The sequence below is a fragment of the Schistocerca cancellata genome, chromosome 5 (assembly GCF_023864275.1).
Source record: "Schistocerca cancellata isolate TAMUIC-IGC-003103 chromosome 5, iqSchCanc2.1, whole genome shotgun sequence".
In the NCBI taxonomy this organism is placed as follows: Eukaryota; Metazoa; Arthropoda; class Insecta; order Orthoptera; family Acrididae; genus Schistocerca; species Schistocerca cancellata.
The window spans coordinates 665,466,285-665,491,835 of record NC_064630.1 but is presented as its reverse complement, the minus strand read 5'-3'; the positions used below and the strand labels follow the sequence as shown (position 1 = coordinate 665,491,835).

General features: G+C 43.8%; 1 protein-coding gene across 1 annotated transcript in view; it reads right to left on the bottom strand.

Moving 5' to 3' along the window:
• LOC126188297 (sodium-coupled monocarboxylate transporter 1-like) overlaps positions 1 to 25,551 on the bottom strand; it is a 140,360-nt gene that overhangs the window by 18,824 nt on the left and 95,985 nt on the right. Inside the window, exons 10-11 of the mRNA XM_049929883.1 lie at positions 20,343 to 20,526; positions 18,158 to 18,244 (exon numbers count right to left, since the gene is read on the bottom strand). Of these exons, the coding sequence (XP_049785840.1) occupies positions 18,158 to 18,244; positions 20,343 to 20,526 (271 nt within the window). The remainder of the gene's footprint in view (positions 1 to 18,157; positions 18,245 to 20,342; positions 20,527 to 25,551) is intronic.

Sequence of the window (25,551 nt, the reverse complement as noted above, 5' to 3'; positions counted from 1 at the left end):
TCCACGGAAGCTAAAAGACGTACCTCTGCGGACTAGGAGTAACCTATGGTACCAATATATGAGGCACTGAGAGCACAAGCGGACTAACCCCGGAGAAGTCAATATGGAGGAAACAGGTCTCATAATACGGGCCCACAAATAATGTATGTTTGTGATACATTGCAGCCTTGTAACATGCATATGATGTAACTGTGGTTTTATTGAACAATATTTTGACATAGATAAATTACAAAAGTACTATATAGTAGAATATTAGCAGTTTTGTTGTGGCTTAGTCCATTTTCGCTCCAAGTAGTTGAACATTCTCAATGACAGGTCCGTTAGTACGCTGATGCATGTGACAATAGTATTCATTACTAGTATACATTGTACACATTACATGTACCATTTTACATTGGTTTCTGTAATGTTACGCATTGTGTTACATTTCAAAATCATCCACAGGCAATGTTTCTACAGCATTTGATGACGTTTGTAAAGTTTTGTAGAAATCATGATGAAGTGGAGGTACATACGGAAGCAAACTTAGCAGATCCTTCTTTTTTGCCTCTGTAATTACATTTCCATTAGGATAAAGCAGTTCGAGATTGCTGATGCATGTGGATGTTCGTTTGGCCACATCAATTTCCTGAAATGGCTCTTGGTTTTGGTTCGAGTATTTATACAATATTTTGAATCTGTTGGTTGCTTCATACCGCAGCCACTGTATGTTCAACCATTGTACTTTACAATTGCCAGAAGACATTTTTCGATTCGTGATGTTTCTTTCGAGTTGTTTTGTTGAAAAGAAACATTCCGCATTCATATTAATTACCTTGAATGGATTCCTTTTTCTGGCACTCACTACCACATCATTCCAGTGTTTAGGACGGTAAATATTAGGAAAATACTTTTTTCGTTTCTGAACTAAGCCAAAATCCTGATCACAGGGCAGGTACGAGTGTCCGCTAACTAAAAATTTATGGTCTATTTCCTTCACAGAGAACTCTGAGCTGTTGACAATGTATTGGCACAGTACAGCAACCTTTATGTTTCTATTCTGGCCTCCGCACTGATCAGAGTACATAATTAGTTTTTCAGTCCTGACAAAATTGCGTATGAAGTACAGCAAACAAGAACCAATTTCTTGTGGCCCTCTCGACGCAATGGATTCATGCCACAGAAACATGTATACATCATCATTGTGCATATTGTGGATGCCAAAGCAATATGTCCACAACTGACGTTTGTAATAGCAAACTCCAGTTGAGATGATCGGTGTAGGCAAAGTTTTCATCAAATCAAATGTTATCACTGTAACGTTACCATCTGATTTGCTAAGCAATGTATCACTATGTAAACCTGCCCGTGCATACTCAGCTTTTTGCTGATGGAATTCACGTTCTGCAATTAACTCCGTCCTCTCCTTATCATTATCGGCAGCTGTTATTTTTACCTGCAAAGCATCACATGTTCGACAAGAGTCGGACACTGGTGGATGAAATGACAAATTGAAGTTTTCGTAAAAAATTTTGCGGAAAATAAAATGAGAAACGGGCATTTGCTCCTCTGCACAGTACAGTGAATACATGACTGATAAATTTAAATCTGGTCCTAAATACTTTCTACCGTTATTTTTATGATACGCATAATGGCTTTCATACGCCGGGAATTTTTCTATGAAACGTTTTACTACATCAACTTTGTGGCGAGGTGTTTTATTACCAGGTTCACCTTTACCTCTACCATCACGAGGAGGGGTGGCTTTTTCCCCTTTATTCTTGAGTGCCCTATCGATTCTTCCAGCAGATACGGCTAAAGTATTCTGAAAGAATCTTTTGCACACCCTCGTTTCAGACCCATTTGAATTGAGCAAGTAATACAATCTCGTCTTCTCCCTACGTGAATGTTGCTGACCTACGTAAGACCGTGCTTTATCAACGACTTTAATCATGGTAAACAGGAAAGCCGACTGCAGATCGTGGCTGCCTAAATTATAAAACTCATTGAACACTTGTTCCTGCTGTTCTTCGTTGATGTGTTTGTGGCACTCATACCGGCACGTACACTCGCTGATTTTCCGCAATTCCTTTCGAGGTACAAGGTTACCCTTACGGTTTACATACTCTTGACCTAGAGCTCTCCGTTCTTTCCTAACGTTACGAAGCCATTTATCTTCGTTTCTAAGGCGCTTCTTTCCTCGGCTCCGTACCACGGCATCGTCGTTCGTCTCTGGCACGTCCTCTGGAACAGTTGTTGCTGCAGCCGTGCTCGCTCTCGCGTCTCCCGGCACGTCCCCATCGGACGCAAACATCTCTGTAATAACAATATCCATCCCTCAATGTAATATTAACTACACTACAGTAATGGTCAACGTGTGCATTGGTATCCACAGGCGAAGCAATTGCTCAACACAACTCGGCGGGCGGTAAAACATTGTTGTACACATAACATTACAAGTGATCGTTACTTGATTACACAAAATAGCAATACATAAAGTATTGTTTGTATGTCATTCTGTTTTCGTATGGAAAACAACCTGCATTTTCTGAACAACGTCACCATTCGAGATACGGTACATCTAGACGTGTTTGCATATGAACGCGTTAGTGTACAATCGACAATGTTATCCGCAAAAAAGGAATGGAACACAATACAAACTAACCTTCCAATTGCTCCTCCACGCTTTTCGCAGGGGCTGCCATGCTGATCAACTGAAATACACGTCCACGTGGTCACTGGTCCAATACGTTGTTCCACACTAAATACACAAGTCTTTCGTTCGCCGGCGTCACGCGCAATGGCAGTGGACGGAGAGCATAGAGCACAAATGGACTATGACGCATAGTCCACCCCTGCTCTCAACGGTATCTATCGGCGGTTGAGTGCAACAGCAATGTTTACGTTGCTACATTAGACAAACCTTCAGATAAACAAACAGATCAACATGCATTGCATAATACTCGTATACTGTTATCACAACATGTCAATACCTCAAATTCACAAAAAGTGTGGGTTAGTCCGCTTGTGCTCTCAGTGCCTCATATGGCTATCCTGCCCACAGTGCACGAAGTAGAACAGGGTGTGTTCACGAATTGTTTCCATATTGTTGGACTGGACGCAGAGGACCTATACATTGGCCAACCAGGTCTCCAGATTTGATGTCTGTAGACTTTCATCTGTGAGGAAAGCTGATACACGGTGTTTAGAAGGACGCACCAACTACACCCGATGACATGCAACGATGTATTATTGCAGCCTGTTCGGACGTTTCTGCTGAAATACTAGCGCGTGTGCAGCAGTAGTTCCATACCAAACTGAGGGCATGCATAGCCGGTGCCAATACTTATTTTGCACACAACCTGTGATTGTCAACTGCCTCGTTACTTTCCAGAATCCAGTTCTTTGTTGTTCTTTAGAACAACAAGTACATATCGCGACAAGCGCATCTCGTGAATGATTGGCACTACAATCCTGAAACCAACATCATTGACATTCTAATGTAGCCTACGTTTAATCTGTTAATATCAATTAGCATTATTCCACTTAAAAGTGTATGTTTGCCCCAAAAATGTGCTTTCTAGGTATTGTTACAATCTGGTTTTTTCCTAAAAATACGAAACCTTCACAACCAGTTCAAACAAATTTCGGGCTTGCATCCGGTCGTCATTCAATACTTCGCACGATATTTCTTCAACTAGTTACCTGTCACTCACCTTCAGGTGAAACGTCGCAGACTGGCGAAATTTTTTTTTCTTTCCTTTATTGTGATTTAATTCCCCTGCCCCATATGGGTAGGGGAGGCTGTCAGTGGCACAATCCGCCGCTCTTCACCGGAGTGGGCGAAAACGTCCTCCGTTCCGCAATATATAACGCACTGTAACTATTCTGTGCATGCGTCGAAAACTTGATAGATGAACTACACTGCCCGCCGGTAGCGCCCTCGCTGGTGGAATAGCGGAACTCAGTCGCCCTCTGCGTTGCTGTTTGCCGCGGCCGTCGGCGCACTCTGTCGTCTTCGATTACAGCAAATCGTGGAGATGATGGGATTCCATGCACTGTCCAGCTGGTAGCCGCTGTCACGGTTTAACACATTTTCCACCAGTCGTATTTCTACGGATTATTTAATAATAGAGTCGCAGAAAGGCGTTGTGTGGACAAAATCATTGTTTTCTCATACTCCATTCAATGTCCAGTGGAAATATAATGTTCAGCAATAGCGGACTTGCTTGGCTGCAAAAGGCGGGTGTAGCGTTGATGTTCGGTGTAGCGTTCTTTCACGGTACGTGTGGTTTGACCTATGTAAGCCGTACCACATTGGCACGGTATCTTGTAAATTCTGGCCTTTCGTAGTAACAGATTGTCCTTAACTGATCCCACAAGGTCCGCAATCTTGAATGGTGGGCGGAAAACCACTTTTACGTGAAATTTCCGGAGGATTCTTGCCGTTTTAAACGAAGTGTTGCCAACGAAAGGAAGAAAAGCTTAAGATTGTTCCGACATGTTCTCCTCTTTATTCACTTCCTGCTTCTCAGTTTTAACAGTTAGTGCCCTGTTAATCTGCCGGATGGATACCCATTTTCGCTGAATACTGTCTTTAGGTGGGAGAGTTCTTGAGGTAAGCTATGTAGATCTGAGACGTATGAGCTCTATGAACAAATGTTTTAAGCACACTCGTGGTTTGCGATGGGTGATGGCAACTCGATGCTTGCAGGTACAAATCAGTATGAGTGGGTTTCTGGTAAACTGAACGCCCTAGAAAACGATCATTTTTCCTTCGAACCAGGACATCCGAGAAAGGCAAACAACCATCTTTCTCTATTTCCATGGTGAACCGGATGTTGCTAAGAATGGAAATGAGGTGATGTAGAAACCCCATTACTTTATCTTCTCCATGAGGCCACACTATGAAAGTGTCATCAACATATTCAATACTTCGCACGATATTTCAACTGGGCACCTGCCAGTCATCTTCAGGTGAGCCGTCGCAGACTGGCGAAAACGTCCTCCGTTGCGCAATATATTGAACGACGACCGGCTGCAAGCCCTAAATTTATTTGAACAGTCAATTCGCGGGGAAAATTTTAAAATTCACAACTTCACAACCAATCTATTTCCTGGAAATCGCAGATCAGTAGCACTGTACATTTCCGCAATATTTGCGCTAAAAGTTTTAGGTTATTTGTCCTGTATATACAAGGAATGACTGTAGAAAATGAAAGGACAACCCATGTCCGCATCCCTTAGCATACGACGCTAGGCGTCGTTGAACAGGGTCGCGTGCCGACAAGATATTTGGCGCACAACATACCATCGGAGCCGTCATCGTAGAAGGCATGCAGGGCAAAGTTATCAATGTATTGTGGAGTCGAGGTAAATGATAAGTCCAGGTAAGGTTTCATAACTTTTATTACAGAAAGTGCTCCAAATTACGCTCTCGCGCTTGACCACACGCAGTGCAGTAACGCTGGAGTGACTTGCACTGTTTCATACATTCCCGAGAGAGTGTAAATTGCATCAGAGGCTGCCATAATGTGCGCTACCAGCTCTTCATCATTCTCAATGGGTGTTTAATAGACAACAGATATCAGATGGTCCCAGAAGAAAAAATCTGTAGGCGTCAAGTCGGGGGAACGTGCAGGTATGCCACCAACCCACAACGCCCTATCCAGTTCTCACCAACGGGTTCATCAAAATGCATTCGCACTGGATGTGCGAATTGCGCCGGGGCACCATGGTGCTGGCACCAAATTCGCTGTCCCTCGTTGAGCGGAACGTGTTCCATCAACTCTGGCAGACTTTCTCGCAAAAAGATTAAGTATCTGTTTGCGTTTACTCGTAGGGAACCATACTATCGCCTACCAAGTTGGCCCAAATGTTGACTGCGAAGTGATCTTGGTGTCTACGAACAAACGCGGCATGCAAATTTTGTCCGCAGCTCGTAGTCGTGCGGTAGCGTTCTCGCTTCCCACGCCCGAGTTCACGGGTTCGATTCCCGGCGGGGTCAGGGATTTTCTCTGCCTCGTGATGACTGGGTGTTGTGTGGTGTCCTTAGGATAGTTAGGTTTAAGTAGTTCTAAGTTCTAGGGGACTGATGACCATAGCTGTTAAGTCCCATAGTGCTCAGAGCCATTTGAACCATGCAAATTTTCCCGTGCCCATACGTGTTGATTGTGGCTGTTGAATAAACCCTCTGGTGAAACGGATCCCTTATCATGAAAACGTGCACTGCGCGCTGACGACAGTGTCCATCAGGCCTTCGCACCTGTAACACAAAATGAATACACTGCGTTCCGAAGTAGGCCTTAAACCCACATGGGCCATTACGGGAACATGCCAGTGCAAGATATAGCTGAAGTGACACTGCATGTCGTAGGGACCTTGACTTCGCAAGGCGTTCGATACAGTTCCCCACAGTCGTTTAATGAACAAAGTAAGAGCATATGGACTATCAGACCAATTGTGTGATAGGATTGAAGAGTCCCTAGACAACAGAACGCAGCATGTCGTTCTCAATGGAGAGAAGTCTTCAAAAAAAAAAAAAATGGTTCAAATGGCTCTGAGCACTATGGGACTTAACTGCTGAGGTCATCAGGCCCCTAGACCTTAGAACTACTTATACCTAACTAACCTAAGGACATCACACACATCCATGCCCAAAGCAGGATTCGAACCTTCGACTGTAGCGATCGTGCGGTTCCAGACTGTAGCGCCTAGAACCGCTCGGCCACTCCGGCCGGCAGAGAAGTCTTCCGAAGTATGAGTGATTTCAGGTGTGCCGCAGGGGAGTGACGTATATACATAAAAGACCATGTGGATAAAATCGGTAGTTCACTGAGGCTTTTTGCGGATGATGCTGTAGTATATCGAGAGGTTGTAACAATGGAAAACCGTACTGAAATGCAGGAGGATCTGCAACGAATTGACGCATGGTGCAGGGAATGGCAATTGTATCTCAATGTAGACAAGTGTAATGTGCTGCGAATACATAGAAAGAAAGATTCTTTATCATTTAGTTACAGTATAGCAGGTCAGCAACTGGAAGCAGTTAATTTCATAAATTATCTGGGAGTACGGATTAGGAGTGATTTAAAATGGAATGACCATATGATCGTCGGCAAAGCAGATGCCAGACTGAGATTCATTGAAAGAATCCTAAGGAAATGCAATCCGAAAACAAAGGAAGTGGGTTACAATACAGATGTTCGCCCACTGCTTGAATACTGCTCACCAGTGTGGGATCCGTACCAGATAGGGTTGATAGAAGAGATAGAGAATATCCAACGGAGAGCAGCGCGCTACGTTACAGGATCATTCAGTAATCGCGAAAGCGTTACGGAGATGAAAGATAAACTCCAGGGGAAGACTCTGCAGGAGAGATGCTCAGTAGCTCGGTACGGGCTTTTGTTGAAGTTTCGAGAACATACCTTCACCGAGGAGTCAAGCAGTATATTGCTCCCTCCTACGTATATCTCGCGAAGAGACCATGAGGATAAAATCAGAGAGATTAGAGCCCACATAGAGGCATTCCGACAATCTTTCTTTCCATGAACAATACGAGACTGGAATAGAAGGGAGAACCGATAGAGGTACTCAAAGTACCCTCCGCCACACACCGTCAGGCGGCTGGCGGAGTATGGATGTAGATGTAGATGTAGATGTAGACCTGTGGATGGCAGTAATTGTACGTGGATCTGGCAGTAGACGATTCGTAAACCGCACAAAGTACAAACGTTGGGTAGCGTGAGCGTTTCTATCTGCCGCTCCGTACGTTCAGTGCATGTCTGCCTTTCCTTCCAAGAATAGCGCTCTATTTCCTGTCCGCTCCACACAGTGACAAACACAAGAGTGTCCCCGTTTGATGACAAACTGACTCAGGGTGAAGCAGACGCCGCAGTGTGCACAGGTGCGGCCCTCTATGCGACACCTATCAAACAGGCTTTTGCACAGCCAAAAACAACGCGTTCAGCTCTCAGTAAGAGGCGCAAAACCCGTAGTGTTGTCCCGCCTGGAATATCCGCAATTATGTCGATTACAGCGCTTGCAAATAAAGGTCATAAAACTTCACACCGACGTCCCTTTTATCTTCAGGTCACAAATACCCTGAAATTGTTGCCTTGCTGGCCTGCTACAATGACGTCTCGCGTGGCATGTTGTGTGCCTACCGTCATGGCGGCGCCTGACGCTGTACATCAAAGCCTAGCGCCGTACGCTAAGCGATGCGGACATGTGTTGCTATGTGACGTACGCTTCTTATGATCCACTATGCCAGTCCTCTATTTTCTACATTAATTTCAGATACATCCCGTCTTTTATAAGATGATTCTGGAACTTTGTACACAAAATTTTTCTGTGTTTACGTTTTACTTATTATGCATCGTCTCCTTCGAAATACTCTCCTCCGCAATTAATACACCGCTCCCAACGCCGTTTTCACTTCCGGAAACAGTCTTGGTACGTATCTAGCTGGATCGCGCGAAGCTCTGTCTGCGAATTCTCTTTTCTCTCGTATATCGTTGCAAATCTTCGACCTTTCAATGGAGTACTCAGTTTTGGAAATACGTAAGTCCTCAGCGCCAAATCTGGAGAGTACGGAGTATGAGGCATCAGAGTGATATCATTTTTGTGCAATAGTCACGCACCAACAGGGATAAATGTGCGGCTGCGTTATCGTGATTCAAGAGTCAACTATCGTCGCTCCATATTTCAAGCCAATTCCTTCTCACATGTTCTCGCACGCGTCACAACACGTCCCGACTGTACCCGCGATTAACAGTTTGTCCCTGTGGCACGAATTAATGATGAACTAATCCTTCAAAGTGAAAGAAAACTATCAGCATGGTTTTTACACTTGAGCTGACCTGACGAGTTTCTTTTGGTCTTAGAGAACCTTTCCCGATCCATCGTGGAGATCGTAACCGTAGACCCACGTCTCATCACCAGTTTAGATTCTCTTAAGGTACATCTCGTTATTATTTTCGCGATCCAAAAGCACTGATGGCCAGGTGAATGTCTGTTTCGTCTTGACTCATGAGCCGTGCGATGGAGGCAACGCGATAGATTCCAAGATGCTGTGTCGGGATTTCGTAACATGATACAATTGAAATGTTACACTTTTCTGTAATCTCTCGGATAGTCAGTCTTCGATTGGCAAGCACAATTTCGTTGACGTTCTTGACATGAGTGTCGTCGAAAGGCGTGCTGAACGAGGGTGGTCTTTAACTTCTGTCCGGCCATATTTAAACGGCGTAGACCATTCGTAACATCGAGTACGGCTTAAGCACTCATTACCGTAGGCTTCCGGCATCGTTTGGTGTGTCTCTGTAAAGGTTGTCTTGAGTTTCACGCAAAATTTAATGCAGACGCATTACTCTTCTAACTCTAAAAATGGCTCTGAGCACTATGCGACTTAACTTATGAGGTCATCAGTCGCCTAGAACTTAGAACTAATTAAACCTAACTAACCTAAGGACATCACACACATCCATGCCCGAGGCAGGATTCGAACCTGCGACCGTAGCGGTCGCCCGGTTCCAGACTGTAGCGCGCAGAACCGCACGGCCACTTCGGCCGGCTCCTCTAACTCTGCCATCTCGAAATTCGCAAACTGCGCGACACGACGTTCTACTCAATACAACGCTCGAGAGTGAGAGACATACAGCAATGAAACTTCCGGCTGCTATACAGGGTGGCAATTATTGAACTAAATGAAATAAAATCGTCATAACTCCTGAACGGTTTGCGTTAGGACTTTCAAACTGCAAGGATGGCCCAGGGCAGATGGGAATTAGTATGCGCATTGTATGGTTTGGTTTACCGACGAAGACCACTTTCATTTGGATAGGTTCGTAAATAAGCAGTATTGGAGCATTTGGGGGACTGAGAATCCGCATTTCCTGATCGAGAAGTCTCTTCACCCTCAACGGGTGGCTGTATGGTGTGCAATGTCCAGTCACGGAATAATCGGTGCTATGTTCCTTGCTGGCACGGTGACTACCGAACGGTAAATGAAGGTGTTGGATGATGTCCTCCCCATTATCCAAAGTGACCATGATTTCGAAAATATGTGGTTTATGCAAGACGGAGCTCGACCCTCATCGAAGCAGGAGAGTTTCTGATGTCCTGGATGAGTACTTTGGGAACCGCATCCTGACTGTGGGGTATCCAAAGGCCACTTGCATTGGCCTCGATTGGCAGCCATGTTCTCCGGATCTGAACACATGCGACTCCTTTCGGTATTGCGATATTAAAGACAAGATGTACAACAATAACGTCAAAATCATTGCTTAGCTGAAAACAGACATTCAGGTCAGCGACAGCAACGATGTTCCGACTCTTCAGCGTATTAGGCATAATTTCGCTGTTCGTTTGCGCCGCCATGATCTCAAATGATGGCAGGCATGTCGAACATATCATAACCTAAATCCGAATAACTGCAGTGACGTTTACATGTTGAATAAAGTGTGTGGAAGCCGTAGGTTGTAACTAATTTAAGTTTCTTGGCTCAAATGGCTCTGAGCACTATGGGACTCAACTGCTGAGGTCATTAGTCCCCTAGAACTTAGAACTAGTTAAACCTAACTAACCTAAGGACGTCACAAACATCCATGCCCGAGGCAGGATTCGAACCTGCGACCGTAGCGGTCTCGCGGTTCCAGACTGCAGCGCCGTTAACCGCACGGCCACTGCGGCCGGCTAAGTTTCTTTCTCATATAGTTCAATAAGTGTCACCCTATACATTAAACATAGGTGTGTACAGAGATGTCAACCGCATTTCGCTTCAACACACTACTGGCTCAAAATTACGAATTTACCAGATTTTTTTTCAACACGAGGTCTGTTAAAAAAATTCGGAGCCGATGTTTGTAAACAGCCTGTGGATGAGTAAAATTGAGCCGTCGGAATGCATCTGCCATCTGCCAAAGAGTATTAGCAATTATTAAATCCATAATATATTTGTGTATTCTTTTCGTAATTTCATGGTCATCTAGCCAGTGTACAGACTTAGTGGTCAAACTTGGAATGGTTGACTTAATTAGATTGGGTTTTTTATCCTTCTCGGTTGTGTTGTTGCTGGGGTCTTCAGTCCAGAGACTGGTTTGATGCAGCTCTCCGTGCTACTGTATCCTGTGTAAGCTTCTTCATCTCCAAGTACCTAGTGCAACATACATCCTACTGAGTCTGCTTAATGTATTCATCGCATGGTCTACCTCTACGATTTTTACCCTCCACGCTGCCCTCCTATACTAAATTGATGATCCCTTGATGCCTCAGAACATGTCCTACCAACCGATCCCTTCTTCTAGTCAAGTTGTGCCACTAATTCCTCTTCTCCCCAATTCTATTCAGTACCTCCTCATTAGTTAAGTGATCTAGCCATCTAATACCCTTCTCGGTATTGGCACGCAATAAGACTATTCAATCCATCCGCGCCGGCCGGAGTGGCCGAGCGGTTCTAGGCGCTACAGTCTGGAACCGCGCGATCGCTACGGTCGAAGGTTAGAATCCTGCCTCGGACATGGATGTGTGTGATGTCCTTAGGTTAGTTAGGTTTAATTCTAAGTTCTAGGCGACTGATGACCTCAGAAGTTAAGTCGCATAGTGCTCAGAGCCAATCCATCCGCTTTGATTTGGTTTCATTTTCTAAACAGTCCAGTTATGACTGACGTTTTCAAACATGTTTATATTCTGAACCATGAAATATTGATAAATTTTGCTTTAGTCCATGTAATGTTTGTGTTTTGTGTTTGTGGCTGTCCAACTAAAGGGTTTTGTTGCAAATTGTGCAAGTGGCATTAGATAAATACTATCTTTATGTTGCGACATGTTGTACCTAAAACAAGATTAAACCAAGTTCGAGAAAAAGTAAACTGAACTAGATGTAGCGACCACAAAATATTGCACATCATGTTAAAATATTAGAGTCCTGCATATCTTCTTGTAGGAAGATACTCTTAAATTTGCTAAAAACGTGCCAAGTAGATACTACGAAATGCTGCACACAGTACAAAACACACAGAAAGGAATAATTTAGTTGCTTCCATAAGTAGACATTGAAATTCCTTTCTTGAGAGCGCTAGCATCATACGATCATTTTCACTTGCGTTTTTGCAGTCGACAAACAACCTGACTTATCTTCTGCTTTTCGTTCTTAATAACGTAATGCATAGTAGTTAGTCAGAAAACCAACTTCAATCAGTGCTGCGGAAAGTAGTTCAAAAATTAACGTCACAGTTCCGACTAACAGCGCGATTGTTGTCAGAGTAAATTTACACAAACTGAAAAGGAAAAGCAGTGTACTACATAAAACTGTTTTCTAAACCCATGTTGGTTATTAGAAAAAGCCCCTCGTTGTCAAAAATACTCATTAATAAATCCTTTCAGCATAACAGTATGATAACTCATTGCATTAAGTACAATACTGAGTAAATTGAACTGTTATTAACTAAGTATACGAATATCACTACTAGATACTCACACATTTTACGCGCGAGGAAAGACTTACCTAATAAGTTAAACTCGTCCCTCCAACTCGAATCTAGCACTATTGTCGACTGAATCCATTCCGAACGCGAACCAACTTTACCCGTAATTTCACGAAGCTGGTTTCGACTAAGGCAAGGATACTGTTGATTTTTTGCCGAAATAGAAACTATGGCTGAAACCAATACTTTCGGCCGAAACTGGCCGAAATCGAAATTTCGGTCGGTCCTATACAGATACAGGGGATACGTTCGTTCAAAATTTTAAACTCTGAAAGTTATTCACCGAGGGGAGATGAACAGGAACAGCGGGTAGGTGTAAATGGAGAGAGGGTAGAGGAGAAGATGAACATAGAAAGGAGGATGAGGAGATGGAGAGAGGGGGGTGAGGAGATGGACAGAAACATGGGGGAGGAGGAAATTAGGACGTATATCCAATTTCCATACGTTTTTAGTCGTGTGCTTTCTCATTCTTCTTCATTTAACCAGACTAAGCCACAGCAACGCGTGGCTGGGAGCAGGTAGTAGTTATATAAACGAGCATAAAACAAATATTGGAGACACAGTTGAGGGAAAGAGTAGCATGTTGTCACAAATGTTGATCGCAGCGCAAATTCCGCTGTAGAATTGAAGTATGTCCCTCAGTGATGTTCTTTAGGCCGTGGATAATTGACGTTCCCCCACATTCCTTTCTCGTCTCTAATGACGACATCGCTCACGGAAGATATAGCTCTGATCTTCGTTCCTACATTTCTGGAAACATTTTAATGGGTAAGATTTACCTGTTCTCTCTACTCTGGTAATCGCTATTGATTTTATTACATATTGACTGAATTGAACAGGCTTTTTATTGACAACATCTGGAATCGTGAAACAAGGGATGAGAAACATGTGACGTTACAGAAGAAAGTTAACGATTCACCTTTTTTTACTTTCCATAACTACATGCACCGCACAAGTACGTGTACATAGCACTTCTCATAGCAAGTAACATAAAAATAAAATGCTGGTACAACAAAATTTATATTTCGATGATTTAATTCAAAAATGGTTCAAATAGCTCTGAGCACTATGGGACTTAACATCTATGGTCATCAGTCCCCTAGAAGTTACAACTACTTAAACCTAACTAACCGAAGGACATCACACAACACCCAGTCATCACGAGGCAGAGAAAATGCCTGAACCCGCCAGGAATCGAACCCGGGAAGATGAATTAGTTAACTATATTTTTAAAAAAAGCAGTAAAAATGACAGGGCTATAACTGCATACACGTAGTCAAGGCATTCCCAGAGTATAGGACGAATCACCATTCTGATGGGTTACGACGAAGCGTTAAAGTAAGTACCTGACCGGGGCAATACTATATCAAATATAGGCAAAGGGGAGGTGGTGCAGATGAAAACTGCCAGAAAGCAAAATAATGGGTCCAGAGCAAAATACCATAATTATACAAATTTAGATTAACGTTATAGTCGATAATTACGGGCAGTTAAGTAATAGCAGCCACTGATGCTATGAATCAAGTAATAATCTTTATAAATTAATGGGTGTGGAAATTTTAATATTAATTGTATATTGTTTCGAGGATGGTGGAGATAATGCTAATATTATGGTGTTCTGTAGATATAGGAAAGCTTTTCCGTAGTATTAGCGATTCGATAAATAACTTCGTTATGAAGTTATAAATTATCGCCAAGATGGAGATCTCTGTTATAATAAGTGTTTGTGGAATAAAAGACTGCCTTCGTGTACAGTAAAACACATGCAAGGTTAACTTGGTGGTAAAAAGTCGCCAGACTCTATCAACCTCAGACCTTTTCATATGTAGTTGTTACATTGGCCAAAAAAAGTAGTGCCACTTTGGCAGCACAACAGTTTTTCTCGAGGAAGAGGTTTTAAATAGGTTTTGAAGATTCACAATTTAGCAGATCTTCACAAGAACAACACACGATTCCACGATGTATATAGTCAGACCCAGGATAAACGATCTGAAGTTACCTCCCTCGCTGGCCTCATTTCTAGTGTCTTTACCTACTTCTTATAATTTGTATACCGCAGTTAACCGAGCAATGACTGCCAGATTTATTCTAAATACATCAAAAGAAGTTTTGCATCACCTCGGCTCCGAAAGTTCCGGAACCTGTAGAGAAAATTGGAATAGAGATCAACATAAACATCATTTCCGCCCTTTTTATTGCTTATGGAAACAACACATTGCATGTTGAACCACCATACAGCGAGATCTACAGAGGTGGAGGTCCAGACTGCTGTACGCAGCGGTACCTCTAATACCCAGTAGCACCTCATCTTGCATTGATACATGCGTGTATTCGTCGTGGCGTACTATCCACAAGTTCATGAAGGCACTATTTGTCCAAATTGTCCCACTCCTCAACGGCGATTCGGCGTAGATCCCTCAGAGTGGTTGGTGGGACACGTCGTCCATAAACAGCCGTTTCCAATCTATCCCAGGCATGTTCAGTAGGGTTCATGTCTGGAGAACATGCGATGTTGTTATCCTGAAAGAAGTGGCTCACAAGATGTGCACGATAGGGGCGCGAATTGTCATCCTTGAAGACGAATGCCTCGCCAATATCCTGCCGACATGGTCGTACTATCGGTCGGAGGATGGTATTTGCGTATCGTACAGCCGTTATGGCGCCTTCCATGACCACCAGCGGCGTATGTGGCCCCACATAATGCCACCCCAAAACAGCAGGGACCCTCCACCTTGCTGCACTCGCTGGACAGTGTGTCAAAGGCGTTCAGCCTGGACGGGTTGCCTCCAAAAACGTCTCCGACGATTGTCTGGTTGAAGGCATATGCGACACTCGTCGGTGAAGGGAACGTGATACCAATCCTGAGCGGTCCATTCGGTATGTTGTTGGGCCCATCTATACTGCAGTGCATGGTGTCGTGGTTTCAAAGATGGACGTCGCCATGGACGTCGGGAGAGAAGTTTCAAATCATGCAGCATATTTCGCACAGTCTGAGTCGTAACACGACGTCCTGCGTCTGCACGAAAAGCATTATTCAACATGGTGACGTTGCTGTCAGTATTCCATCGAGCCATAATCCGTAGGTAGTAGTCATCCACTGCAGTGGTAGCCCATGGGCGGCCTGAGCGAGGCATGTCATCGACAGTTCCTGTCTCTCTGTATCTCCTCCATGTCCGAACAACATCGCTTTAGTTCACTTCTAGACACTTGGACACTTCCCTTGTTGAGAGCCTTTCCAGGCAAAAAGTAACAATGCGGACGCGATCTAATCGTGGTATTGACTGTCTAAGCATGATTGAACTATAGACAACACGAGCCGTGTACGTCCTTCCTGGTGGAATGACTAGAACATATCGGCTGTCGGACCCCTTCCGTCAAATAGGTGCTGTTCATGGATGGTTGTTTACATCTTTTGGCGTGTTTAGTGACATCTCTGAACAGCCAAAGGGACTGTGTCTGTAATGAAATATCCACAGTCAACGTCAATCTTCAGGAGTTCTGGGCACCGGGGTGATGCAAAACTTGTTTTGATGTGTGTATGTTCAAAATGGACGACTAAAGCATTCTTTTTTTACCTGCTTAGGTGCGACTACATTTGTAAAACACTGGGCGCCTTTGTGTTTTTCATCGAATACTTCAGTGCACCCATTTATGTGATTTTGAGTAGTATTGTAAGCTCCACAAATGTCCTTTGATTCTAGAAGTAGCCTTAATCATGTTCATTGTACAGTAATTAATGAAAGTCTAGAGTTCATTAGTCCTGTCAGTAGTAAACGAAAGCTGATATCAAGGACACGATGGAAAAGAGAATCTCTCGGACACTTTTCCAGTTTTTCAGTTTCCAACAGCGCGGAGGGGAGAATACTGTCGATTACGGAACAGAATATGTATTCTGTGATCATTGCATCCAGATTTTAACGTACGTCATGAACTGCAAAGTAATATGACACTGTAACACGATTACTGTGACTGTCAACGATTAACAACAGTTGTAATTGATGTGCACTACCCAGCTATTAGCACGCTACATAGAGTAACGACGCCACTCGTTGGACGTCAGAGCAATAAAAGCAAAATATATTGACAGTTGTAAAATGGTTTCAGCAGCTTTTACGACACTGTAAATCCGGTTATCAACAGGACGCCGTTGCAACCTACTTGTATGGATGTGTGAAACGTTCCTTTGAGAACAGGGCTGTTGTAATGCTGTTAATGTTTACAGTCCTGGCAGGGCAAGAAATGAGGCACAATAAAGTAACTGTAAGAGCAGGTCACTGCTTTGAATAAAGTAATCATAGGAATCTAAAATGGACTGCTTGATCGTCCATACTAAAAAATCCCAATAAAATTAATAAAACCCATAAACACCAAATTTTGCCCACTGTATTTTTTTATTTTTTCCCAGCACTGCTTGAGGCAGGAACTTAAATAGGTTAACTAACGGATCAACTGCAAAAGCTATAATTGTTCACATACACACATAGGGAAAAACGGTGTTGAGAAATATATGTACGCTGCAATGCAGATCTCTGCATTTAATGGGGGACTAAATACGTTATCTGAACATGTTTCAGTAGCCAATTCCAATCTTAAATTGCAACTAGCTCTGATCTTTACCTTTTCAGTTGGTAGTATCTGGATCTAGTACGCGACAATCAGGGACTCTAACTCAAGTTCTAGTCTAGAACAGAACTATTTATAAATAATGATATTATGTTTCATGAGGAGACAACAGATTAACGTTGAAAAGTCAGTGATGGTATGATTCGGTGATTTCTATAGTATTTGTATCAGCAATCTGATATGTTTCTTCCAGTAATTTATCTAGTTGTCATATCTATCGCGTTATTGTTGCATTATGTCGAGGTATCCTCATCTTCATGAATTTTCATGTGCAGCTAGCATTATTGTCATCAATATCGTGCATTTGTCGTGATCTTTACGTAGGTAATAAAAGAGAATGTGTTCTTCAACAGTTTCAGTGTTTAACAATATAGATCCCATGAATAAATTTTCCAGATTTTTACCTCTTTGTTTCTTTCTTTGGTATTCAAATTTTCTTTAATGAGGAACAGAAACGGGATAACAGTCTGGTTAAAACTAACAATGGAAACGTGATTCGAGTTTAACTGAGAAATGTATGCTAGCAACTGCTGTATCAATAAGTCGTTCTCTCATTTCGCCGCGTCAAATGTGTTCACCGACCTTAGTATTACTGAAATACGTTCATCACTGTACAAACGTTGACTGACTGTTTTCACTGTTTCGTAATTTCTATTAACTGTGACCACTAAAAGGCTAATCCCATTAATAATGCATCTGTGGTATTCATGTCTTTCAGTTATTTTTCTTTATTTCATTCCCTGACGTGCACTACATTTGCATCTTACGTTAGACAGTTCTATAAGAGAAAGTGATAAGCAAAATTTGTACAATGATTTATTATGTGTTTTACTTCACACTTTTCTATCACTACCAGTGGAACAGAGATAATGTCTTTAAATGGAATTTGGATTCACATTCCTGCGTTGGCTAATCAGAAAAATTGAAAATTCCATTGATCCCTCGTCGTTGATATCCCATCATATACGCTGTTCATAGCATTTTCGTATTACGGTTGCTTTTCAGTATCTTAGGTTTTTACCAGAGAGAGGTGTAATGAAATATTTGTAAGTGTAACGGCTGCCTCTTACCTTGGTGTTTGCTGACGGCACCAGCATGCCAAGCGTGAAGAGACCCAACAGGGCGCCGTTGGACACGCCACCAATACTGTATCCCAGCTGCGGGCATTCAGAAAGTTTGTTTCAGGTACACAAATTAAATGACACTTTTTGGCACTTTTAATATGTGACTGCGAGGAAAATACAAGTTTTTTAATTATTTATTTACTGAAATGACTGGCTTTCAGCGTGACGTATTATCTCTTGACGTCATATCGATCACTTTGTGGCGCGAGTACCTTTTGTAATTTGTTGTATCTGACATCTTTCGACTGACGTTCAGTGCCATGTTTACGTTGTTGCTGGAGATGAGACAGGAAGGAGAGGATGAAATAGTTCGTAGTCTGGTTCTCTCAAAATAACACCAAGGACGGCAATGAGATTGGAAATGCGAAAAAGTTTGAAACAACTCTGCTATTCGCACATAATTTGGGGCTAGAAACCATAAGTCACCACCTCTCCGTCATTTGCTGGGCAAAAAAACCCCAAAGCAAATTTCCTCTGTCGCCAGTATTCGGTATCTGTATTGCCAACAGTCGTTAGCTACCTACCCAGTCGAAATTGTACGAGGTATTGATAGAGACAACCGCATCCGATTACTCCAAAAATGCGGACGTGCAAAATTTTTAATTTTCGCTCCCTGTGGAAATCGGAATCTTGTGCATACATACACATCCTAATAAGCGGCGAAGAAAAGTAGAAAAAAAGCTAATTTAAAACAATTCGTTTAAAAAAGAAACCACTGCTGCCAAGCATCGGCTTCTAGTACCGCGAAGAGTCTCAAAAACTATGTGTGAAACACACTATTTATGAAAGAGAAAGGTGATAGAAATTATGCAGCTAAATTGTTCTTTTACAAAGAAGTGTGTTTCCATTCGAGAAATTTACCAATGGTAGTAATTATCTGATGAGATTTGGACGTACCATCTTTGGCTTTGGTGAAATCCTCTTCTACGGTTTATCTCTTAAGTTAAAGACCCAAATTCACGTCTTTGCTTACAGTGAAGCATTATTTTAGTAAGAATTTTTAAGATCGTTAAGGAACTCAGCGATCGTAATTAACGCCGAAATAAAATGTAGCAGTCGAGATTACAAAATTATGTTTTATCCAGCGATGGTTTCGGTAATAACGACCATCTTCAGACCGAAGGTGTAGGTGGTGAGACGAGCGAGTGATCAAGACCTCTATGTGGTACCAGCTGCTGTCGGTCACCAACTGCTCCAGTGACAGATACTGGCTCTTATCACTCACCCCTCTCACCATCTGGAGCCACGGTCTGAAAATGATAGTAATTACCATAAGCAGTTACCAACATAGGCGTAACATAAATTTAATTTGTAAGTAGGCTGTTTAGGTTTTTTTTATTGGTAACGTCACGTAGCGCTCTGTATGAAAATCACTGGCTGTGCTGTGTGCAGTCTGTGGCTGGTTAGCATTGTTGTAATATTCGCTATTGTAGTGTTGGGCAGTTGGCTGTTAACAGCGCGTAGCGTTGTGCAGTTAGAGGTGAGTCGCCAGCAGTGGTGGATGTGGGGAGAGAGATGGCGGAGTTTTGAGAGCGGATGATCTGGACGTGTGTCCATCAGAGACAATAAAATTTGTAAGACTGGATTTGATGAACTGATATGTATATTATGACTTTTGAACACTATTAAGATAAATACATTGTTTGTTCTTTATCAAAATCTTTCATTTGCTAACTATGCCTATCAGTAGTTAGTGACTTCAGTAGTTTGAATCTTTTATTTAGCTGACAGTATTGGCGCTCGCTGTATTGCAATAGTTTGAGTAACGAAGATTTTTGTGAGGTAAGTGATTCATGAAAGGTGTAGGTTATTGTTAGTCAGGGCCATTCTTTTGTGGGGATTATTAAAAAGTCAGATTGCGTTGCGCTAAAAATATTACGTCTCAGTTTAGTGTTGATCAGAATAAGTAAAGAAAGTAATGTCTGAGTACGTTCAGTTTTGCTCAGCTGTTTGAAAAGCAAATAATGTAATAGGTTTATCAGTACAGCCACTCATAAATTTTTCTAAGGGGACGTTTCAAATTTTGTATTTTTATATTATTTTAGTGGTAAAATTTTTGGTCACTTTTGCCTCAAGAAACACAGGTATATTGTTAAAGCTTCCATTTTCTCCAGCTGGCAACGGATCTCACCTCAAGCACGGTGCCCAGCTTCTCTACTACGAAGACCAGAGCTATGGTGATGGCCCCCACCACAAGCACGATGCTCTGCATGATGAGGTTCACCACGACGTCGGACTTCTTGCCAGGCATCAGAGGAAGCAAAAAGTCCTCGTAGATGGTCCCGGATAGCGCGTTAAGGCAACCAGACATGGAACTGAAACGACAGGAAAAATTTCGAAAACAGTCCTTTTTCTCTGACATGGAACATGCAATTCATCGGCAAATGTCAGCTAATTACACTCACTAGGAAGATTAATTTAAACTATTCACTTACTAATACTTAATTTTCTTCAGTATAATTACACTCCTGGAAATGGAAAAAAGAACACATTGACTCCGGTGTGTCAGACCCACCATACTTGCTCCGGACACTGCGAGAGGGCTGTACAGGAACCGCGGTGTTGGCCGTCGAATGGCGCTAGCTGCGCAGCATTTGTGCACCGCCGCCGTCAGTGTCAGCCAGTTTGCCGTGGCATACGGAGCTCCATCGCAGTCTTTAACACTGGTAGCATGCCGCGACAGCGTGGACGTGAACCGTATGTGCAGTTGACGGACTTTGAGCGAGGGCGTATAGTGGGCATGCGGGAGGCCGGGTGGACGTACCGCCGAATTGCTCAACACGTGGGGCGTGAGGTCTCCACAGTACATCGATGTTGTCGCCAGTGGTCGGCGGAAGATGCACGTGCCCGTCGACCTGGGACCGAACCGCAGCGACGCACGGATGCACGCCAAGACCGTAGGATCCTACGCAGTGCCGTAGGGGACCGCACCGCCACTTCCCAGCAAATTAGGGACACTGTTGCTCCTGGGGTATCGGCGAGGACCATTCGCAACCGTCTCCATGAAGCTGGGCTACGGTCCCGCACACCGTTAGGCCGTCTTCCGCTCACGCCCCAACATCGTGCAGCCCGCCTCCAGTGGTGTCGCGACAGGCGTGAATGGAGGGACGAATGGAGACGTGTCGTCTTCAGCAATGAGAGTCGCTTCTGCCTTGGTGCCAATGATGGTCGTATGCGTGTTTGGCGCCGTGCAGGTGAGCGCCACAATCAGGACTGCATACGACCGAGGCACACAGGGCCAACACCCGGCATCATGGTGTGGGGAGCGATCTCCTACACTGGCCGTACACCACTGGTGATCGTCGAGGGGACACTGAATAGTGCACGGTACATCCAAACCGTCATCGAACCCATCGTTCTACCATTCCTAGACCGGCAAGGGAACTTGCTGTTCCAACAGGACAATGCACGTCCACATGTATCTCGTGCCACCCAACGTGCTCTAGAAGGTGTAAGTCAACTACCCTGGCCAGCAAGATCTCCGGATCTGTCCCCCATTGAGCATGTTTGGGACTGGATGAAGCGTCGTCTGACGCGGTCTGCACGTCCAGCACGAACGCTGGTCCAACTGAAGCGCCAGGTGGAAATGGCATGGCAAGCCGTTCCACAGGACTACATCCAGCATCTCTACGATCGTCTCCATGGGAGAATAGCAGCCTGCATTGCTGCGAAAGGTGGATATACACTGTACTAGTGCCGACATTGTGCATGCTCTGTTGCCTGTGTCTATGTGCCTGTGGTTCTGTCAGTGTGATCATGTGATGTATCTGACCCCAGGAATGTGTCAATAAAGTTTCCCCTTCCTGGGACAATGAATTCACGGTGTTCTTATTCCAATTTCCAGGAGTGTATTTAATGAGATTAGCTACAAATAAAGTTTGTTGAAAAAGCAACGAGAGACTGCGGCCTAATATAGCTGGAGGGGAGGAATACCAACAGCGATGTTATAACCATTGGTATCGTAATTTTGTCCAGCGACAGTTAAATTACAACATGTCATGACTCCACATATAGGAAACTTCTGCCAAGTGATTCTGGCAGTGAAAGCCTCCGCAAGTGTATCTCTAATTAGACAGATTGCAGAATCAACCTGTGCGAAAGCAGTGACTCACAGTGACGGGCATTTCCACAGAAACAATGATACCATGAAATCCTAGCGATTCCCTCCGAATTCATGATGATTTCAAGTACGAAAATACGCTAAACCATTGTCGCCAAGAAGATGCACACCTCATTCTTCTCCCAGAAATACCACGTTAAACTACAAGCTGCCGAATATTATTCACTGAGTCTTATCTTCCATTACAGAAGAGAGAGGTCACAGATAAATGTAGAACCTAATATTCCTACTGTAATACCATTTTCTGTGGCTAGAGCTCCTGTAATTTATCACTGTTTAGTACAACAAGTAGTGTAACTGATTTCTCTCTGTTCTAATTTTCGTGATGATTAGTCACTGAAAAGTCCTGCCAAGATTATAAAATCATAATATCAGGCGGTATTCCCACCCACATTGAAATTAAATGCGTAATTTTATTCTCGTTTATTTGGACACATATTAAGTAAAAGTGATATATTGTCCATGTCCTATTATGATGAAGAGGCAGATATGCTGTTCAGTTAATGTTACGGCCACATGTAGTAAGCATTGCTTCACGGAGTGGAGAATGGCAAAACAGAGGCACGCCGGCGGCCGAGGCGTTGCGAAGTAGGCAGGCACAGATAGCCTTGCTGACAGCAGCAGTCTACCAGCAGGCTGATGCAAGCACACACATAGACCGAGCGCCAAGCGAAGCCTGGAGAGTGCTGAGTAAGGGGAACTGAGGCCAGCACGCTAAGTTACGCTGCAATATACTGCGGGAATAATAACAAAAACCTACCACCGAGGGTAGAAAACGTCCTCCTGCAGGATATAAATAGTGGAGCGCAGGTAGCAACAGACAGTAGCCATTAGGAAGCAGTTCGGATCTGAGGACAGACGTGGTCCGTGTCCGAATGTTCAATCTTCGTAGGTGACGATTCCGGGAGCCTGTTCCAGCTCGCAGGAGTCATCCGTTCGCCGCCAGATGTCCACTTCAGCTCTGGAGGTCGGTCCGAGTTCGGTGGGCACCATGGCTAGCTAACTACAGCGAGAACTTCCAGCTGGACCGGCCGCAGCACGGTCTTGGTCACAGACGCCGCCGGGGACTAACGCCCAGACTTCACTCTAACCCGGCCCCACGGCGCGTGGTCCGTCCTTGACGGGACCTCGCAGACATCGCGACTGACGGCTTCCCAGCCGCTGGTGCAGCAGGCGTCGGCAGCTGACCTCACGGCGACGCTGCTCCATGGGCGTGCCCGTACTGGGCCGCCGAGTGGCGACGAGTTCTCAACCATAGGGCATCCTGGCTTCAGCGGAGCACTGGTGGCCTGAGGCTCCCGAGTGCAATCAGCGGCGCGCGTTGCGCGCATTCTCGGAAAATCTACACAGCAGCAGCCAGGCGGTGGGATCCGCAGGTCTCGGCAGCGACGACAAGAGAGAAATTGTACAGAAAGTTCAATAAATAATTGTAAAACTCCACGTCATCTCGGTCTTTGGCGCAGCCACTATGTCTGCTGCTAACAAGTGGTGCAGAAGTCGTAAAAATACCTACAAGACCTTCAAGAAGTTAGAAGCAAGATCAGCAGGCATGCCAAGTGTATTCCCAGAGCCGCCCAGATGTATGTACCTTTCACCCATGTCAGTTCCAGTGGCCTAAAGAATACGAACACACGTTTACTGTACACAAGACCCATGATTACTAACTTTTTGGTGGGTAAGCTCGTAGTCTAGAGAAAGCGCCTTTGATTAGTAATCAGAACATCTGTCCCATGTTGGAAACCATCCACCGATTAAATTTTGAATAAAAATCATCAAGAATGGCAGCCAAAGACTTCTGGCATAAGAAGTCACTCTCATTCAGACAACGGCGTCGTCAAAGAGGGCGGAGGAGCAGAAAGAGATTCCGAGCTCTCCCTTTGCACTGGGGTGGGAAACTGCCACTAATGGCGAAAGAATTAGCAATGATCAACGGCATGATGATGCAGGAGGTAACGAAAACCACTGTATTAAAGACACATAATACGTAGCGACAGGACAGGTGACCTGCAATTGAAAACGATACATGATGATCTCTTCGTTGGCAAAAGATTCCGGACTAGTTCCCCATTCGGATCTCCTGGAAGGGACTGCCAAGGAGGATATGACCTTTCGAAAAATACTGAATAATCAATGAAAGGATAACGTTCTTCGAGTCGTGGCGTGTAATGTAAGAGGTTTTAACGTGGTAGGGAAATGCTGAGGAAAACTCTAGATACGAGGGGTCATTGAAGTGAAATGGAAAGAAAAGAAGGAGTTATCGTCAGATGAGAATGGGGTAATATCAACAGCAGCAGAAAACGGTATAACGGGAGTAGGATTCGTTATGAATATGAAGATAAGACAGAGAGTGAATTACTGTGAACAGTTCTGTCATAGAGCTGTTCTCATCAGATTCGACAGGAAACCGTCACCCACAACAGCAGTTCAGGTGTCGACGTCGTAAGCCAAAGATGAAAAGATAAATAAGGCATATGACGATAGTTAATGGGTAATTCAGCACGCAATCGGATGTGAAGATGAAAATCTAATACTCATGGGGACCAAAGTGCGGTTGAAGGGGAAGGAGTAGGAGAAAGGGTACGGGAGAATATAGGCTTGGTACTAGGAATGAGAAAGGAGAAAAACTAATTGAGTACTGCAATAAATTTCACCTGGTAATAGCGAATACTCTGTTCAAGATCCACAAGAGGAAGAAGTGTACTTCAAAAAGACCAGGAAATACTCAGATAGATTACATCAAGGTGTGGCAGAGATTCCGAAATGAGATACTGGATTGTAAGACGTACCCGGGAGCAGATTTGGAGTCCGATCACAATTTAGTGGTGATGAAGCGTGGGTTGAAGTTCCAGAGACCAGTCAGGAAGAATCAGTGTGGAAACTTGTGTGGGATACGAAAGTAATAAGGGATGGAGACATACACTTGAAAATATCGCTATAATGCTCGGTAGGCAGTTCGTTGAAGAGGAATGGATATCCCTAAAAAGGGCAATCACAGAAGCTGGAGAGAACATAGGAACAAGGAAGGTAACTGAGAAGAAACATTGGGTAACAGAAGAAATATTTCGGTTGATCTACGAAGGAAGGAGTTTCAAAAATGTTCAGACAAATTCGGGAATACAGAAATTTAAGTCACTTGGGAATGATATGAATAGGACGCACAGGGAAGCTGAGGCGAAATGGCTGCATGAAAAATGTGAGGAAATCGAAAAAGGAATGATTG